The following is a 20,825-nucleotide window of genomic DNA, read 5'->3' on the forward strand; positions in this document are numbered from 1 at the left end:
CTGCCTATGGAGCCCACCTTTGCACGGTTGTAATGACAGGTCTATTTCTGAATTAATACACAACACCTTTTAGTCTTTTTGGAGGTGACTATGTGGCACCACTAGGACCTGCAGGAAACAAAACAGAGATTTTCTTTACCGTGCCAGCATCATCGGCATGGCACGGCCCACCACCAGCGCATCTAGGGCCAGCACGACAGCATCCCATCCCAGGAGTAAAGCAGTCACATCGCAAATTTACCAGGTTGCTGGCTCCATAGAGCTAACAAATTCAGGACGCGATGATTCCTGCTGAAACCGACTAATTACCGACCTTCAGTTCTCATTCTGACATCTCGACTAATTACCTTTCACCAGAACAGAAGATTGCAAAGTATTTATCAGTTAGTATCACTTGCTAAAAGGTGAAATTACATTGCACAGAATTTTACAATAGAATTCACAAATGAGGGGCTGGTGAGAGTTGGAAACCACAACTGAACTCATTGTACTGAACAAAGATAAGAATCGATAACAGAACTGGCATATTATCGATCAAATGATATAAGAGCCTCAACTCGGTTCAACAGAATCATCAGTGTCACGACATGTGCCTCACACTATATGAAGTGCTTTCTCATGCTGCTTCGGAACGTGCCCTCGTTCTGCCAGAAGATCTATCAACAGTTTGTTCAGGTGACAGGGTCAAGGTCCGAATACCATGGCATGGTATATCCTATGTTACACAGCTCAAGAGGAAAACTTGACTTGCCTATGTCCCATCCTGTACAAAATCGATGAAATGCTATATGCAGGGGACTAGAATGATCCCAAGCAGCAGTACTTCTTTCCTATCTTTCCAAGTTTACCGATAGATCGACTTCTCTGGGGAGACGTGGTGCTTCCATGCGAGCTGCTAGAACTATTTGAATGGCTTTGTTCTACATGGCTGTTTTGAGAACAGGAAGACGCAGGAGGATGGTGATCCAGACACTGATCGCTCGAATGTTGATCTCTTTCAGAATCTGACGCTGCCTTTTCCAGTGATGTTCCAGCCACCATGGCACCATTATCATGGTTGTGAACCAACCCTGTAAGAACAGATGCATTAACTTCACATATCAGCATCCACGCAAAAAAAAAATTCACTTATCAGCAAACTATTGTACAGACAGGGAAAAGAAAAAACAGAGGGTCTTATCTATAGTACTGTAACTGTCTAGACTAGAGTTAACGAACATCCAGTTACATATTACTGTTATAATCTCAATAACTAATAGCATTGACAAATCAACACAAGCCCTCCCAGGAGAAAAATGCCACACAGTGGGACTAACTGTAATTGCCAAACTGGCTTTGTTGAAAGTTCCATCGACTCATTCATCATGTGGGTCCATTACAGTGGGACTTCATAGTTGCAAAATTGAACTGTTCTAGGTTTCCAAATGATTCTTCGTGTGGCTACACTCACAAAGTTTTGGGAACATACTACACGAGGATCTAAAGCAACCTCTTAAATTCAAAACAAGTGAGACAAATGTCATCTTACCTTGTTCTGGTGGACTGATAACCACGCAATCAGATTTAGTAGGTCCGGCTATGTTATGGTTGCAGTCCTGATGTATTTCTCTAGTTGTGTTTTGGTCATTCAAGAGCTCTCTCAGTAATGCATCAGAGTCAAAGTACTCTTCAGACCGTCTACTTGAAAATTCAGAAGTCGATGCAGAGCCATCTGAGCTTAATAGATCTTTCATTTCTATGTAGTCCTCGTTAGCAAGAGCATTCACAAAATCTACGCCAACTGCAGCATTATAATCTTCATAAATGTCCTTCCCTACTCTGGAAGAGCTATTTTGCTGGCTGGAAGATACAATCTGGCATATGTAAATTGAAGGATTCATCAAGATTACAGGTCAGACTAACATGAATGACATACCATCGGGTTTATATTGCCTCAAACTAGTAACAAGTGAATGACACGAAGTTGAATACCCTGATAAGCTACATTTGTACGTATGGTTTTTGAATGAATCCAAGAATCTGCAAGACTGATTCTTCAAATAAACAGGTGATTTACAATAAGAGGATCCTGGGGAACTATTTACCAATTTATAATGACAAACCAGCAAAGAGTTTAGACAATCCAGACAACATAATTTACCCTAGCATAAGAACAAACAGAGAGCAGGTGTTACTGCAAATGCTAAACATTGATACATTGTATAACAAAGAAATTATGATATACCTTTGAGTTTACTGCAACATTCTGCTCTTCCATGTCAGCAAGATATTGAAGATAAGATTCCAAGTGATTATTAGGAGCATTAGTACTCAGAGATAGCAGTTCATCTTCAGTATCTAACTTTTTGCTCCCCTGCATCAATATTGTACACAAAGACTTGTACTCCTGTCAGGAAGATCAAAGGCATCAGTCATCAACCCTGGTTGATAGCTAGGCACATCTGTGTAACTTCTGTTCAGGGAGAAAAATGGGCTACCTGTGGTACATTAGCTTCATCATTCTGTTCTACCTGATATTCATGCATCAACCACTGAGTTCTCTTACCAGATGGTGCTTCGCCTTCATAAAACTCCAGACTAAATTTCACACCAGCAGTAGATTTACTTGTTGGTATTCTGAGAACATCTATGCACTTCCAGTATCCACCTTTTGCCTTTCTAATATCTGACTCGCCATTCCCATAGGGCTGCTGATCATCTGACTGGTTCAGGTACCATATGTTCCCTGTAAGATGAGTTATCTTTGTCATGTATCTAGTAGCAAATCAATTAGAATTAGCACAGATTATAAGGCAAACACATGGATTTCAGAAAGGGGAAATAATACCTAGTCCCACGCAACCACAGAATTCACCAAATCAAATATGCAAACCACATGCTAACAAGTTTGGACAACGTAGTAAGTTGCTGCTTTATGCTAGAGAGTTATCAGCTATGTGCAGTTTATCCAAAAGTATCTAAAAAAACTGGATTAAGTATAATATAATCATTCTCGCAGAAGAAAGTACAACATAGTGAATAACAGCACGAATTCGGACTGCAGGAGTATTTACAGCACCATTTACGTATCATAATTATTATCTTGTGCATCACTAGGTACTAACCAGGAGAGGAGTCCTGTGGATGAATGAGAGAAAGGTCCATGCCCACAAGTACGTTCTCTGGCAGGGAGTCGTCGGCCTTCCTCTCTGCCAAGAATCGCACAAGTTCTTCATCGCTCCAAGAATCACTGATACTGTAGTCCATTTCTGTTGGTGTACCAAGTGGAGGACACATGATTGTCCAGGAAAAGATGTCCAGTTTCAGCAAGGAGCTATAAAAAGAAACACATGTAGTATCTAGCAAACAGGCAATGCTGCAACACTATGCCATGTCTAAAGTTGCCTAAAATGCTACTGCTGTAGGAATTTAATTCGCTCACATTTCCTTCAGATTAAATGATTGCAAAAGTGTGAACAATACAGCGCTTCCAGTCAGTGAGCAAATTGAACATTATCAGTTAAAACAAACACAAACTCACAAAGTCCAGCACCATCATAACAAAGGTTTCATTTCTCAGGGCTCAGAGAAATAGAATTCAACTTGGTAGCAGAAAGATTCATCAGACAGTGGATCCTGACATGAAAAGTGACAGAGCAATCTACACCCGTACTGCAACCTGTTGCTAGAATAAACCTACAGCATTCATGGGAGCCAGTGTTGGTTGGGGTAAAATCAGAGGGACAGAGAGACTAGAACAGAGCACGCACTTTATTTTCTTTACGACAGTACATTTACGCGGACAAGAAACAAACACAGTTATGATCCTTCGGCAAAGACTAACGAAATCAGACATACAGAGAACAAACAGCAGGTTCAAGAACGCCCAAGAAATATCCGAGCGAGCCATTCAGATGAACCCAGGCAAAAATCGACGACACCTCGAACAGAAGCAGAGCAAAATAGCCCTGTTCCCCGCATGACGCCAGGCGAAAATCCCCTCTAAACAACCGTACTGTACAAGTCAAACCCTACCAGATTCACGACAGCTAGAACACGCGCGAATCGAGTGGCGGTTCTCCGGATGAACACCCAAACCCACGCGGGGAGCCAAGAATCGCCCCCGAACGCCCCGCTCCCTGAACGGCGCCGAATTAAGAACGCGACCCCCGCCCCCCGCCCCGCGCGCGCGCGCGAAACTCGCCGCCGAGGCCGCCTGCCCCGATTACGAATCCCGCCCCAGAACCCCGAACGGGATCGGCTAAACCTCACGAGAATGGACGGATCCGGCCAGAGCTGGAGGGGGGAGGAGAGGGGTGCCGGCGGGAGGATTCGCTCACCCGGAATCTACGAGGGTGGGGCGGCCTGCGGCAGAACGGCGACGGTGGCGGTGGCCGCCGTCTGCCGGAGTGGTGGGGGGCGAAGCGGGCGAGACGGACGCGTGCCAGTGTACCAGCGGTCAGGTAGGCGTGGGCGGCCGCGTGGGCGAAAGCGTCGCTTATATCCCCGTGGGCAAGACTCCCTCGTTGACTGGAGCCATTTGTCTGTCTGCCATGTGGGCCGGTGCGGCACCTGGACGAGGGGACACGTGTCTCCCTCTTGCGCGCACCAACCGATGGGTGGGACAGGGTATGGGTGGGGCCCGCACGTCATTGGACAAGCATTTCACGTGTGTGCAAAGTTTTACGATGGAATGACAGAGGTCTTGGCAAAAGAAAAAAGTCTATGCTCGAAAAGGACTCTTTTTGAAAGCGTTTTGGAGCACTGGCATTGTTATTATTTTTGTCCTCACATCCATGAATGTCATTTCATCATGAGGATTTTCTTGCAGCCAGAACACTGAGCAATGTTTGTTATTTATTGAATTTTACTGTTCATGCCATGTGCATGTGAGTTTGGGACTAGAAGCACACTTTCAAAAGTCTAGCCCATCCCTCCCGATGCCAGCCACGAATGCTGTATCACGGCTAACGCAAATGGAGCTTCATCTCAGAACTTCTGCCTAAGGGCACCAATCATGGATTATTGGACATTGAAGACTTGAGCATTGCGCTCCTTCTAGATAACCTACATCGTCAGCAGGATTGCTGAGTTGAATCAGTGGCACATATGTGTCAGGGGCAGCACTATTGGTAGGGTACGGACCAGTTACCTTGATGTAGTGCCAGATTAATTAAGGTCGAGGAGGAACAATTCATGAATAGATTATAAATTGAATCGATAACACTTGAGCATAGAGGCGGGCACCATGGCTTGATACCTCGACGACGTAGCAGCTCGAGCATGCTGACCTCCTCACTATGGATCAACAAGGCACTTAGCTGCTCCATGACTAGGATGAAGAAAAGCATGGATAGGGGCTTGCCACAAGCCCTGGTGACGGAGCATACACCTTTAAGGAATTCTATTCAACATGACCTTCGAGGATGCAAAAGAAAAGACCATACAGATCCACTCGAGGAACTTGTCACCAAAGCCAATGTATCGCAACACATGAAGAAGAAAAGTTGACGAAATAGAATTGCATGCCTTTGATATGTTGACCTTGAGTAGGAGAGTGGGGATGTGCCTAACGCATGTGACACTAATTTCTATTTTGCAAAGAATGTTACACTATTTGATCAACTAACGCGGGAGCTAACTAAATATGCGCATGCAAAACTATTTTCAATACTATAATGTCATCACTTGAGACATTATGCACCAAATGGTTCTACCACGTAGGGGATGGTACGTAGGTAGTTGCATTGCAGTACTATTCTTATTATGAGCAACAAGACACTTGTAACATGATGAGAGAGAGAAGCGGCTTTCAAGATATATACCTATACCAACAAGAAGTTATCAAGCTGTGAGCTAGAATCTTGAGTCCTCTAGCGAAGTCATCCAAGGACGCCTCATCCCCAAGTGGTAGGACTGAGAAGCATCGGGAAATAAAGTGGCTGTTTAAATCTAAGACCAGGCAAGCATATATGAACCAAATGCTTATAGGGTTTGGATGAGCTCAGTAGAATCAAGGGTTAAGCTCTAGTGAGATTGAAATGTCGTTCTGCTCGGGTTTTTTGCGGTCTCAGAGACGCCTCAGAGAATGCTCGGGCAGGGGAAAGCTCTTGCTGAGCAAAGCTCGATGACACATAAAGCAAAACACAATTTAGAATCACATGAAAGTTGCCTACTCTCGAGATTAGTTTGACAAAAGTTGCGCGGAATGAAAAACGAATAAAAATCGAGCAATTACGCTCAGTTGGAATCAAACATGGCACAAGAGACGCATTAGGTATAATGTTTTGAAAAATCACAGGCTTGTTGATCCTGTTGAGTATATTGATTTATTAGGAAAGACGAAATAGACTAGATCATTATACTCCTATATATATATGTCCGTGAGGCTCAAGCAATACAACAACTATTTCACCAATCCTCTCTCTCCCTTCTTACATGGTATCAGTTTCCAGGTTCTAAACCCTAGCCGCCGCCTCTGAGGCGGTCGGCCTCCATGACCGCCATCAGGGGCGGCGCCGCCCGTACCTAGGATTCGTTCGCCATCCGTGTTGGCTGGCTGCCCTAGAGAGTCCTTTTCCTGAGCCCTAGCTTCGGGTTTTTTTGCTCTCTCCCCGATCGTTTTTTATCGGCGTTTTTCTTTTTGTTTTTCTGGTCTAATCTTAATCGGTTTGCGTCACCCGCCGTCGCCGTCGACCCTCGTGTGCCTCTACTCCAACCCCGGCGCGACCCGCCGACCTCTCCTCCGACCCGGCGTCCACGCGCCAAGGAGGCCCGTCAAGGCCAGCCGCCATCCGCGCGTCGGTCCGTCCGTCGACCTGCGTCGGCCGTCACCGCCCTGCTCCGACCGCGAAACCCGCATCGCCCCGACCTGGCGGCCTCGCACCATGCGACGACCAATCATAGCCGTCGCTCGTGCGCTGGCCTGCTCATCGATCCACATCACCCGCCTCCACCGTGTCTGCACGGCGGCCCGGCGGTCTACCTCGCCGGCCTCGTCCACGGCTGCGTCGGGCCGACTGCGTCAGGCTCGTCGGCTGCCTCAGCTCGAGCCCTGCTGCTACGTTGGTCGCTCGAGCCTCGCTGCCCGGCCGCCGGCGCTGCTTTGGCAGCCCGGGTGCCGGTGCTGATGCGCTCGTCCGCACGACGTCCTACGCCGTCCGCCACCGCCGACTTCATCTCGGACTCCGCCGCCACCCCGCCTCCACCGAGCGGCGTCCCCGACCTCGCGCGTGACCAGCTTGATCACTCGCTCGCCGCCACGATCCGCCTCACCTAAGCCGCACAACCGACCTGGCTCGTCGGTTACGCGTGCCTCCGCAGGTCCCGTGAAGATCGTCCCGAGTACCGCACGCCCCTCCACCGATCGAGCATCGGGCTGGCGCTCTGTCCCCCCATCGGGCCACAGCACCGCCGCCCCGTGGTTCTCCTCGCGGCTGCATCGACTCGTGCGTCAGCGCTACGTCGCCCCTTCAGGCCCTTGTGCCGCGATACGCGGTCCCCACCGCCGCCCCGAGGCCGTCCCCGCGATTGCACCGACCCGCGCTCCGCCGCTGCGCAGCGCCGCGGCCCGCGGTCCTCTCCGCTGCCCCGAGGTCTTCCCGCTGTTGCCCTGATCTGCCCACCGCCGTTGCGTCGCCCCTTTGGGCCATAGCGCCGCGGCCCGCGGTCTACTCCACCGTCATCGCGCGTCGACCTCTCGTGGTATGTGCCGCGCCGTTTCCCTTTGGTGCGGGAACGCCATCGTCCGCGCTGGTCTTCGTCATGCTGTCGGGCTTCGCCTACTTCGAGCACCGCCGCTGCACTGCTAACCTAGCCACCGCCGCCGTCATGCCGCCACCGCTGCTCTTCTTTGGCCGCCGCCGCCGCCCGTCCATCCCGTTCGTCTTCGTCTAGCAGCAGTCCGTCGCCAGCATCGCCGTCATCTACCTCGACCACTTCGTCTACTCCGACCACCGTTGGTGACATTGGCCTCGCGCCGATGGACGCCGCAATCGTCGTCGAGTTCTTCTCTGCTGGCCCCTCCGACTTCTTCAACATGGCGTACAACTCGTGCAGGTCCCTCATCTATGCATGCCCGGTGCTGGGAACACCGATGCATGCCTTCGTCCATGACGTGTTCCCGGGCCTGGCAAGCCTGCTGTGGAGCTTCATCAACTTCGTCTTCGACCGTCTATGCATGCCCTGTGCCGTCAACACTGACGCGTGCCTTCGTCTACGACGTGTCCCCAGGTTTGGCAACCCCAGCGCGACGCCTCGTCAACACCGTCTTCTCCCAGGCGCACCCCTACTTCGACACCACTACGCCCATGCTAACTCGGCGCCTCCTTGCGCATGTGGCTCCATGGCGACTTCCTCGACACCAGTTACTCCGACTCGACGTCGACCACGACATTCTTCGCACGGCTACCTCAACCACGGCTACACCACCCTACGCTCTCGGCTACATCGAAAAATGGCACAAAGGGCTACCGCTTGCTTGAGCAACCTCGTCGGTTTTCACTCCAGCCACGACTCCGTGATTCGTCGACCATTATGACTGTGTTTGGGGGGGGGGGTCCGTCGGCTTGCCTTCGGATTCTTCTCCAGTCTCACCGTCTACATCGCTACCGTTGTGACTGCGGGGGGATGTTGACTATATTGATTATTAGGAAAGACGAGATAGACTAGGATTTGTTCTAGCTTGTCTTGTACTCCAAGTAGATCATTATACTCCTCTATATATGCCCACGAGGCTCAAGCAATACAACAACTATTCCATCAATCCTCTCTCTCCCTTCTAACAGATCCAACCACTAGTAGAAAAAGGGCCTATTGTCCCGGTTCGCAAGGGCCTTTTGTCCCGGTTCCTGAACCGGGACTAAAGGGTCGGTACTAATGCCCTGTCCCTTTAGTCCCGGTTCAATCCAGAACCGGGACAGATGGGCCTCCACGTGGCCTGTGCGCGGAGCCCAGGCAGGAGGGCCTTTGGTCCCGGTTGGTGGCACCAACCGGGACCAATAGGCATCCACGCGTCAGCATTTCTGTGGTTGGGGTTTTTGTTTTTTTTTTGAATGGGGGGGGGGGGGGTTGGGGGGTTTTGAGGGGTTAATTTAGGTGTTTCATATATTGTGTTAGCTAGCTATAATTAATAGAGAGAAGTGTCCTCTCTTATGTCCGTGCTTGGTCGACGCTACGTACTATACATACGTATAGAGGGGACTAGACACGCTAGCTTGTAAGCAAACGAAGGAAGTAGAAGATCGCCATGAACATATATGCATCCAGAGAGAAGTGATATCGACCACCTCTCCTTCTCCGAGAGATTGGTCAAACAACAAGTTCTCGTATATCTATCCGACACTACCGGCTACATATATACAATAATTATCTCTTACAAATATAATCTCCTAACATATGGACTCATGGTCCACATAGTATTCTCCGTCTTCATCGATCACGTGGTCAAGAAAGAATGCTGCCAATTCCTCTTGAATTGCTCGCATGCGAGCTGGTGCTAAGCGTTCATCCCGCTTCCGAAACATCTAATTTGAAGAAGGGGGTCAATACATATATATATATATGAATGAATGAAACTCAACACAAATGATGGTAATAAAATAAAATTGTGAATGTTGTTATTTACTGTTGGGGAACGTAGCAGAAATTCAAAATTTTCCTACGTGTCACCAAGATCTATCTATGGAGAGACCAGCAACGAGGGGAAGGAGAGTGCATCTACATACCCTTGTAGATCGCTAAGCGGAAGCGTTCAAGTGAACGGGGTTGATGGAGTCGTACTCGTCGTGATTCAAATCACTGATGACCAAGTGCCGAACGGACGGCACCTCCGCGTTCAACACACGTACAGCCCGGTGACGTCTCCCAAGCCTTGATCCAGCAAGGAGAGAGGGAGAGGTTGAGGAAGACTCCATCCAGCAGCAGCACAACGGCGTGGTGGTGATGGAGGAGCGTGGCAATCCTGCAGGGCTTCACCAAGCACCACGGGATATGAGGAGAAAGAGAGGGAGGGCTGCACCATCAGGCAGAGATCAAAATCACGCGTGTTATGGGCAGCCCCTAGGCCTCATATATATAGGGGAAGGGGAGGAGGCTGCGCCCCCTCTAGGGTTCCCAACCCTAGAGGGGCGGCAGCCCTAGATGGGTCTTGGGTGGCGGCCAAGAGAGGGGAGAGGGGGAGGCGCCCCTAGGGTGGGCCTTAAGGCCCATCTGGACCTAGGGTTTGCCCCCTCCCACTCTCCCTGCGCCTTGGGCCTTGGTGGGAGGCGCACCAGCCCACTAAGGGGCTGGTCCCTCACCACTCTTGGCCCACGCAACCTTCTGGGGTTGGTGGCCCCACTTGGTGGACCCCCGGGACCCTCCCGGTGGTCCCGGTACGTTACCGATAAACCCCGAAACTCTTCCGGTGACCAAAACAGGACTTCCCATATATAAATCTTTACCTCCGGACCATTCCGGAACTCCTCGTGACGTCCGGGATCTCATCCGGGACTCCAAAAAACATTCGGTTACCACATACAAACTTCCTTTATAACCCTAGCGTCATCGAACCTTAAGTGTGTAGACCCTACGGGTTCGGGAGACATGCAGACATGACCGAGACGTTCTCTGGTCAATAACCAACAGCGGGATCTGGATACCCATGTTGGCTCCCACATGTTCCATGATGATCTCATCGGATGAACCACGATGTCAAGGACTTAATCAATCCCGTATACAATTCCCTTTGTCTAGCGGTACGATACTTGCCCGAGATTCGATCGTCGGTATCCCGATACCTTGTTCAATCTCGTTACCGGCAAGTCTCTTTTACTCGTTCCGTAACACATCATCCCGTGATCAACTCCTTGATCACATTGTGCACATTATGATGATGTCCTACCGAGTGGGCCCAGAGATACCTCTCTGTTTACACGGAGTGACAAATCCTAGTCTCGATTCGTGCCAACCCAACAGACACTTTCGGAGATACCTTTAGTGTACCTTTATAGTCACCCAGTTACGTTGTGACGTTTGGTACACCCAAAGCATTCCTACGGTATCCGGGAGTTGCACAATCTCATGGTCTAAGGAAATGATACTTGACATTAGAAAAGCTTTAGCATACGAACTACATGATCTTGTGCTATGCTTAGTATTGGGTCTTGTCCATCACATCATTCTCCTAATGATGTGATCCCATTATCAATGACATCCAATGTCCATGATCAGGAAACCGTAACCATCTATTGATCAACGAGCTAGTCAACTAGAGGCTTACTAGGGACATGGTGTTGTCTATGTATCCACACATGTATCTGAGTTTCCTATCAATACAATTCTAGCATGGATAATAAACGATTATCATGAACAAGGAAATATAATAATAACTAATTTATTATTGCCTCTAGGGCATATTTCCAACATTTACGTACTTCATATTGTTCGTCAGAGTAGCCCCGCTCACAGGTCGTGTGGCGGATGGACTCGCAAGTACCCACATAAATCATTCCCTTGTTCCTGCCACAACCACTTTACAAGAAATAGAGGTCAATCAAACTGATAAACAAGAATGCCAAATGGTATTGATGAAACTAGCGCTTGAATCAATAGGAGATGCGCGGAACATGCTACTATAGTACTTACTTTCGGGTGTCTAAATTGCAGCTTCTTCGGGAGTCCTCGAGCTTTTTTGGTGAATTTTTTCCAAACCCTGCCAGACAAAGAAAACAATTACTTGATATATCAGGAAATGAACAAAGTTGCTGATATGGTGGATAATGACCGATTTAACTTACTTCTCGAGCATTTGAGTCATGTCCGCATAGTCCTGGGGATCTTTTCGTCTTGAGTCTAAGACGTTTACTAGTCCCTGCTCAAGCTTAATCTCTAGGAGAATATAGTGGAAACTGCACACGCATGCATAACTCATCAATTACATTACTATAACCTTGACTAATATATAAGGGAAACCGAATACGCACAAGACAGTAACACTCACTTGCAGTTGTAAGGAAAGAGTATTATATCTTTGTTTTCATTTATTACCAACGATCGTAGCAAGTTGGCCTCGGTATCTGCGGCATGAAATTTAACCTCAGTTGCATCTATGAGATATGTGTTAATGAACCCAATATCACCGACTTGTCTTTTCTTCAATTCGGCGATCTTCAATCTGCATAATATAGTGAGCATAATTATAAATACATGCAATGAAAGAGCTGAGCTATATAGAGAGACTTAATGACAGAAGTAGTACTACTTACAGACAGTAGCAGGTGACCGTTGCTTTATTGAGGGCCAATTGATTGAAAAACTGAAAGAACTCCTCAAATGGAACAGGCAACGGTTCAATTCCAACGATGTCATGCTCCTTTTTAACTCTCACATACAAAGTACTCCTCTCCCCAGACTCTCTGCAGATTTTCAAGTACCAATCATGCAATCTTCGCATCATCGTTGATAGAGATCTTTCATCTTTGACGAGAGGCTTCCCGTACTCGTATCTTTGTATCTGCACCTCCATGAAATCATAATGTACATCGTCGGGCAGGTAATCGCCAAGATTGCTATAGCCGGGCACCATCCTCGGATCATTAGCGACGATGTCGCTAGGCACCTTGAGCGGGGGGCACGATTGCTTCGCTTGTTCGCTGAGCTGGGCAATTTGTTTCCCAGCTCGTCGTTCTTTCAGCCTTTGATCACTAACAGTACTTCCCGACCGCTCCGCTTCGGCAAATTCCTTTCCAATAATGCGCTCATAGTTTCCTTTCGGCGAAGACTTGGGTGGTTTTGTCAGGGCAGCCAGAGTGCGCTTCGCTTTCACCGGATCTACCTTCTCCTCCGGAGGTGTATGTTTCTTTGCTTTCATCCCTTCAAAGAAGTTCCTCACTTCTTCTCGCTTGATCTCGGCGTTCTCCTCTGGGGTCCTCTCATATGGTAACTTCTCTGGAGTCTTCAGAGAAGGACCGAATCTGTATGTCCTCCCGCCTCTGGCTGTACTGCTAGACGCCGGCAGAGCAGACGGAGCGGTTGTCTTCTTTACTTGCTTACGAGGCAGAGGAGAAGGACTACGACGCGCCGGAGCAGCCGGAGCGGCGGCAGGTCTCTTCCGCCCTTGCTGACGAGGCGGAGAAGGAGGAGGCTAGCTGCTCGGGCGCGCCGGCGCAGGCGGAGAAGGAGGCGGAGTGCCGCCACGCGCCGGAGAAGGAGCCGGCCGAGTGCCCTGATCGTCACTCGCCGGAGGAGGAGGCGGAGTGCCCTGACTCGCCGAAGGAGGAGGAGGAGGCGGAGGCGTCCAGTTCGGAAGGTTGATGAGCTCCTTCCGCCATAGGCATGGAGTCTTCGGAGCAGAACCATGCCGAGTCTCCCCTTCACCGGTAGGGTGGTCAAGCTGGAGGTCCTCAAATCCCTCCATTATTTCATCCACCATCACCCTAGCATATCCTTCTGGAATTGGCCGACAGTGAAAAGTTGCGCCGGGTTCAGTAGGAAAAACAGAGCCAACAGCCGCCTTGACCTTCATATTAATCCATTGCATCATAAGGTGGCAATTTTGAGACTCCGTGATAGCATCCACGGGATAGCTGGCAGGAGCCGTCAAGACATGCTCCGGCTGAAGCAGCTCGGTGGAAGCCACGCTGCTTCTCCGCTGAGATGGCGGGGTAGCTTCGGGGGAAGCTTCGGTAGTTCGTTTGCTGCGATTTGCTTCTCGTTCCTCTATCGCTTGTACCCTTGTTTGCAGCGCCTGCATTTGGGTCCGCTGCACTTTTTTCCTCCTCTCCTGGCATTTGTAACCGCCTGCGTCCGGAAACCCAACCTTCCATGAAATGGAGCCTGGCGTGCCTCGTGTCCGTCCTGGGTGCTCAGGATTCCCGAGGGCCATTGTGAGCTCGTCGTTCTCTCTGTCTGGAACGAACGTCCCTTGCTGCGCTGCTTCGATATACTGCTGAAGCTTCTTGACTGGTATGTACATTTGATCGTTCGTCCAAATGCACTTCCCTGATACAGGGTCCAAGGTTCCGCCAGCCCTGAAGAACCAAGTCCGGCAACGGTTTGGCCAGTTAATTGTCTCTGGTTCGATCCCTTTATCAACCAGATCATTCTCAGTCTTGGCCCACTTAGGCCGGGCTACGAGGTAGCCACCTGACCCCATGCGATGGTGATGCTTCTTCTTGCAGCATTTTGCTTGTATCGCCGACATCTTCTTACTCTTTTCCGATGTCTTGTGGGCCACAAATGTGGGCCAATGATCTCTGATCTTCTCATATCTGCCCTTGAATTCTGGTGTCTCTTTATTTTCGACAAAATTATTCAGCTCTTTCTTTCACCTCCTGAATAGTTCTGCCATCCTCTTAAGAGCAAAAGACTTGATTAATTGCCCTTTAACTGGCTTCTCCGGATCATCCTCTTGCGGTAGGGTGAAATTTGACTCCAGCTCAGTCCAAAGATCATTTTTCTGCATATCATTGACATAACACACCTCAGGGTCTTCTGTAGCCGGCTTTAACCATTGCTGGATGCTGATCGGGATCTTGTCCCTAACCAGAACCCCGCACTGAGCAACAAATGCGCTCTTTGTCCGGAGGGGTTCAATCGGTTGGCCGTCGGGCGCGATTGCTATGATCTCAAACTTTTCATCCGAGCTCAACTTTTTCTTCGGGCCTCGTCTCTTTACCGAAGTTGTGCTCGATCCGGAGGGCTAGAAAAAAGAACAAAGACTTAACTAAAATGTGTACATACCAAAACAATGAATGCATCAATTAGCTAGTCAGCACAAGCTTAACTAATATATATACCTGGCCGAACTCGGTTCGGTCACCGGAGACGTCATCACGGTCTCCTTCTTGCACCGGCATTGGGTCACCGGAGCCGTCCTCATGGTCTCCTTCTTGCACCGGCATTAGGTCACCGGAGCCATCATAATCATAGACAGCTGCTTCCAGACCATCGGTGTCGTTGAGAAACAACGAGCAGACGGCATCACTTCCTCATGCGATTATGTCCACCAACAACTCTTCTTGTACTTTGTCTCGGGCGGTGTCCATAGTTTCTACAAATATTTACAACATGGCAATTATTATTCAAACATGAAAGATGGATATATTAGTGGAAAACGTAGAACTAATATTAATTAGTGGCCTCGACGCTGCTTCTCTAGGGTTTGGGGGTGGCGACGCTGCTTCTCTAGGGTTTGGGGTGGCCTCGACAACGCTTCAAGGATAAAAAAAGAAGAGGAAGAAGAAAAAAAAGAGGAGAAGAAAGTACTCCTCTATTCTTTCTTCTCCTCTTTTTTTTCTTCTTCTTCCACTTTTTTTTAACGGGAACGAGGGTCGTCGAGGGTCGCCACCGACGGCCACATGTATCTCACATCGACGATACTTGCTATTTAGGGTTTCCTCTACCGCTCGGCAACCCTGACCCTCGACGACCCTCGTTCCCGATAAAAAAAATAGGAAGAAGAAGAAAAAAAGAGGAGAAGAAAGAGGGTCAGGGTCGCCGAGCGGTAGAGGAAACCCTAAATAGCAAGTATCGTGGGTGTGAGATACATGTGGCCGTCCGTGTCGGCCCGCGTCACTTGTGTGACGTGGATGTAGTGTCCGACACCGACGGCCACATGTATCTCACACCCACGATACTTGCTATTTAGGGTTTCCATGCCCGCATCACTTGTGGGACGTGGATGTAGTGTCCGACACCGACGGCCACATGTATCTCACACTCATGATACTTGCTATTTAGGGTTTCCTCTACCGCTCGGTGACCCTGGACGACCCTCGTTCCCGATAAAAAAAGAAAAACAAGAAGAAAAAAAGAGGAGAAGAAAGAATAGAGGAGAAGAACTCCTCTATTCTTTCTTCTCCCCTTTTTTTCTTCTTCCTCTTCTTTTTTTATCCTCTTCTTCCTCTCATGTTCGACGACCCTCGACCCCTCGGCGACCCTAGACCCCCTCTCGACCCTCGACACCTCGGTGATCGTCGACCCCCTCTCGACCCTCGACACCTCGGTGATCGTCGACCCCCTCTCGACCCTCGACCCCTCGGCGACCCTATAGACCCCCTCTCCACCCTCGTTCCCGATAAAAAAAGAGGAAGAAGAAGAAAAAAAGAGGAGAAGAAAGAATAGAGGAGAAGAGGAAGAAGAAGAAAAAAAGAGGAGAAGAAAGAATAGAGGAGAACTCCTCTATTCTTTCTTCTCCTCTTTTTTTCTTCTTCCTCTTCTTTTTTATCCTCTTCTTCCTCTCATGTTCGATGACGCTCGACCCCTCGGCGACCCTAGACCCCCTCTCGACCCTCGTTCCCGATAAAAAAAAAGAGGAAGAAGAAGAAAAAAGAGAGGAGAAGAAAGAATAGAGGAGAAGATCTCCTCTATTCTTTCTTCTCCTCTCTTTTTTTCTTCTTCCTCTTCTTTTTTATCCTCTTCTTCCTCTCATGTTCGACGACCCTCGACCCCTCGACAACCCTAGACCCCCTCTCGACCCTCGACACCTCGGCGATCGTCGACCCCCTCTCGACCCTCGACCCCTCAGCGACCCTAGACCCCCTCTCGACCCTCGATCCCTCGGCGACCGTCGACCCCCTCGAATGAACACAAATTAAACTAATAAAAATAAAAAACATATAGCAACATATGAAAAAAAACATATATCCACATACATACACATATACATTATATATATATATATGAAAAAATTAAACTAATAAAAAAAAGAGCTGGGCGGCGGCTCACAACGCGGGGGCAGGCGAGGGCGCCGGCGCGCGGGGGCAGGGCGGCGACGGCGACGAGGAGCGGCCGGCGATGGCGACGGCGACAAGGCAGGGGCTCGGGGCGCCGGGGTGGCGCGCGCGAGCAGGGGAGCTCGAGGCGACAGCGGGGGCGGTGAGGGCGCCGGCGCGCGAGGGCAGGACAGGGCAGGGGCAAGGCGACGACAACGAGGAGCGGGCGGCGACGGCGAGTACGGGGCAGGGGTGCGGGGTGACGGCAACGGCGAGCACGGGCAGCCTGGCGGCGTCGAGGAGGTCGGCGTCGTTGGGGGCAACTAGCGAGGGAAATCTGAAAATTTCCCAAGTGTTGCTTATATAGCAAAGGCTTTGGTCCCGATTGGTGCCACCAACCGGGACCAAAGGCCGCAGCGGAGGCCTTTGGTCCCGGTTGGTGGCACCAACCGGGACTAAAGGGGGGCATTGGTCCCGGTTGGTGCCACGAACCGTGACCAATGCACCCCTTTAGTCCCGGTTGGTAGCACCAACCGGGACCAAAGGTTGTGTGCTAGAACTGGCGCAGTGCGGTGGGATGTTTAGTCCCACCTCGCTAACCGAGAGGGGCTTGGAGTGGTTTATAAGCTCTACCGAGCCGATCACTTCGAGCTCCTCTCTACTGCAGGCTTACGGGCCTAAATCCACTGTCTGTGCCTGTGGGCCTACTGGGTCTCCTGCGGGCCTGAATCCTGGCCCATGGTAGGGTTTCTAGTCGTATTCAGGCCGTGGGGGCTCAGTAGGAGGCACTTTTTTGTTTTCTTTACTTATTGTTGCTATTTTTAAATTTTTTCTAGTTTTTTTGTTTTGTTTTCTGCATTATTTATTTTCTTTTGTTTTTTGCTTTATTTTTTAATTCTTTTTGCTTTTAGTTTTAGAAAAATTATAAACTTTCTGTTAGTGCCATTAGTTTTCAAATTTGAAAACACTTTTTTGTTTTTTTGTTTTCTTTACTTATTGTTGCTATTTTTAATTTTTTTCCATTTTTTTTCTGCATTATTTATTTTCTTTTGTTTTTGCTTTATTTTTTTAATTCTTTTTCCTTTTAGTTTTAGAAAAATTATAAACTTTCTCTTAGTGCCATTAATTTTCAAATTTGAAAACACTTTTTTAGTTTTTTTGCTTTTAGTGCCTATTTTTTCCAGTTTTTTTTGTTTTGTTTTCTGCATTATTTATTTTCTTTTGTTTTTTGCTTTATTTTTTAAATCTTTTTGCTTTTAGTTTTAGAAAAAATATAAACTTTCTGTTAGTGCCATTAGTTTTCAAATTTGAAAACACTTTTTTAGTTTTTTAGTTTTCTTTGTTGCTTTATTTATTTTATTTTGTTTCTACTTACAACAAAATACTTATTGTTGCTATTATTATTATTATTTCAGTTTTTTTGTTTTGTTTTCTGTATTATTTATTTTTTTCTTTATTTTTTTTAATTCTTTTTGCTTTTAGGTCAGCAAAATTATTAAATTTCTGTTAGTGCCATTAGTTTTAGAAAAATTATAAACTTTCTGTTAGTGCCATTAGTTTTCAAATTTGATAGTTAAAATTTGAATTCTTTGAAATTTGTGTGAATCACAAGTTTGTGATTAACTTTACTAAAAAACTGAACATAGATGCACCAATTGAGAAAATTCGACCTAAATTCGTAGTTTTCAAATGAACTCTGAAAAAGTTGGCATAGCATACTCGTGTGTTACAAAGTTGGCATGGTATCATCATAATAGTTGCGGGAGAAAGTCTTCACTTTTTCTTCGCTTGTGTCATTTGCTTATTGCGCCGTAACCATGGATAATCTTCATCGTTTATCAGGATGCTTGGGTCAGCCTTGACATTGAAGGGAGGAATTTCATCAAACTTTTCATAATCTTCAGACATGTCTGTCTTGCCCTCCACTCCCAGGATATCCCTTTTTCCTGAAAGAACTATGTGGCGCTTTGGCTCATCGTATGATGTATTCGCTTCCTTATCTTTTCTTTTTCTCGGTTTGGTAGACATGTCCTTCACATAGATAACCTGTGCCACATCATTGGCTAGGACGAATGGTTCGTCAGAAGGTGATCATTCCGTACTGTGGGTCTACCTGTACCCCGCCTCCTGACAGATTGACCCATTTGCACTTAAACAAAGGGACCTTAAAATCATGTCCGTAGTCAAGTTCCCATATGTCCACTATGTAACCATAATTTGTGTCCTTTCCGCTCTCGGTTGCTGCATCAAAGCGGACACCGCTATTTTGATTGGTGCTCTTTTGATCTTGGGCGATCGTGTAAAATGTATTCCCATTTATCTCGTATCCTTTGTAAGTCAATACAGTCAAAGATGGTCCCCTGGACAACAAGTACAGCTCATCACAAACAGTGCTGTCACCTCTGAGACGTGTTTCCAACCAACTGCTGAAAGTCCTGATGTGTTCACATGTAATCCAGTCGTCGCACTGCTCCGGGTGTTTGGAGCGCAGACTGTTCTTGTGTTCATCGACATACGGGGTCACCAAGGTAGAGTTCTGTAGAAATGTGTAGTGTGCTTGAGACCAAGAATATCCGTCCCTGCATATTATTGAGTCACTTCCAAGAGTGCCTTTTCCAGTCAGTCTCCCCTCATACCGCGATTCAGGGAGACCTATCTTCTTAAGGCCAGGAATGAAGTCAACACAAAACCCGATAACATCCTCTGTTTGATGGCCCATGGAGATGCTTCCTTCTGGCCTAGCGCGGTTACGAACATATTTCTTTAGGACTCCCATGAACCTCTCAAAGGGGAACATATTGTGTAGAAATACGGGCCCCAGGATGACAATCTCGTCGACTAGATGAACTAGGACGTGCGTCATGATATTAAAGAAGGATGGTGGGAACACCAGCTCGAAACTGACAAGACATTGCGCCACATCACTCCTTAGCCTTGGTACGATTTCTGGAACGATCACCTTCTGAGAGATTGCATTGAGGAATGCACATAGCTTCACAATGGCTAATCGGACGTTTTCCGATAGAAGCCCCCTCAATGCAACCGGAAGCAGTTGCGTCATAATCATGTGGTAGTCATGAGACTTTAGGTTCTGAAACTTTTTCTCTGGCATATTTATTATTCCCTTTATATTCGACGAGAAGCCAGTCGTGACCTTCATACTAAGCAGGCATTCAAAGAAGATTTATTTCTCTTCTTTCGTAAGAGCGTAGCTGGCAGGACCTTTATACTGCTTCGGAGGCATGCCATCTTTTTCGTGCAAACGTTGCAGGTCCTCCCGTGCCTCAGGTGTATCTTTTATCTTCTCATACACGCCCAAGAAGCCTAGCAGGTTCACGCAAAGGTTCTTCGTCACGTGCATCACGTCGATTGAAGAGCGGACCTCTAGGTCTTTCCAGTAGGGTAGGTCCCAAAATATAGATTTCTTCTTCCACATGGGTGCGTGTCCCTCAGCATCATTCGGAACAGCTAGTCCGCCGGGACCCTTTTCCAAAGATTACGTGTAAATCATTGACCATAGCAAGTACGTGATCACTGGTACGCATGGCGGGCTTCTTCCGGTGATCTGCCTCGCCTTTGAAATGCTTGCCTTTCTTTCGACATTGATGGTTGGTCAGAAGAAATCGACGATGGCCCAGGTACACATTCTTCCTGCATTTGTCCAGGTATATACTTTCAGTGTCATCTAAACAGTGCGTGCATGCGTGGTATCCTTTGTTTGTCTGTCCTGAAAGGTTACTGAGAGCGGGCCAATCGTTGATGGTCACGAACAGCAACGCCTTTAGGTCAAATTCTTCCCCCATGTGCTCATCCCACGCACGTACACCTTTTCCATTCCACAGTTGTAAGAGTTCTTCAACTAATGGCCTTAGGTACACATCAACGTCGTTGCCGGGTTTCTTAGGGCCTTGGATGAGCACTGGCATCATAATGAACTTCCGCTTCATGCACAACCAAGGAGGAAGGTTATACAAACATAGAGTCACAGGCCAGGTGCTATGGTTGCTGCTCTGCTCCCCAAAAGGATTAATGCCATCTGCGCTTAGACCAAACCATATGCTCCTTGCGTCATCTGCAAACTCCTTCCCGTACTTTCTTTCGATTTTTCTCCACTGCGACCCGTCAGCGGGTACTCTCAACTTTCCGTCTTTC

General features: G+C 48.1%; 1 protein-coding gene across 2 annotated transcripts; it reads right to left on the reverse strand.

The window, feature by feature from the left end:
* Nucleotides 1–325: 325 nt before the first annotated feature.
* LOC147983257 (uncharacterized) lies at nt 326–4,467 on the reverse strand. Of its 2 annotated transcripts, XM_087542875.1 has the most exons (6): nt 4,320–4,467; nt 3,105–3,248; nt 2,478–2,725; nt 2,225–2,386; nt 1,529–1,853; nt 326–1,070 (listed from the first exon to the last, which is right to left on the reverse strand). In XM_087542875.1, the coding sequence occupies exons 2-6, from the start codon at nt 3,244–3,246 to the stop codon at nt 799–801; spliced, it is 1,149 nt and encodes a 382-aa protein (XP_087399001.1). In that variant the 5' UTR covers nt 3,247–3,248; nt 4,320–4,467; the 3' UTR covers nt 326–798. The 2 variants fall into 2 exon arrangements, with proteins under 2 accessions (XP_087399001.1, XP_087399000.1); XM_087542874.1 differs by lacking the exon at nt 4,320–4,467 and having other exon boundaries at nt 3,105–4,110.
* Nucleotides 4,468–20,825: the final 16,358 nt, after the last annotated feature.

Source organism: Triticum urartu, chromosome 2A, assembly GCF_056163025.1.
Source record: "Triticum urartu cultivar PI428250 chromosome 2A, HENAU_Tu73, whole genome shotgun sequence".
Taxonomy (NCBI): domain Eukaryota; kingdom Viridiplantae; phylum Streptophyta; class Magnoliopsida; order Poales; family Poaceae; genus Triticum; species Triticum urartu.

What these genes read in the sequence shown, in the direction of transcription:
- LOC147983257 (XM_087542874.1), bottom strand. Translation starts at nt 3,276, where the DNA reads ATGTGTCCTCCACTTGGTACACCAACAGAAATGGACTACAGTATCAGT. An exon ending in ATGAAGCTAATGTACCACAG is followed by an intron (nt 2,387 to 2,477) that starts GTAGCCCATTTT and finishes TCTTCCTGACAG; the next exon opens with GAGTACAAGTCTTTGTGTAC. An exon ending in ATGTTGCAGTAAACTCAAAG is followed by an intron (nt 1,854 to 2,224) that starts GTATATCATAAT and finishes TACATATGCCAG; the next exon opens with ATTGTATCTTCCAGCCAGCA.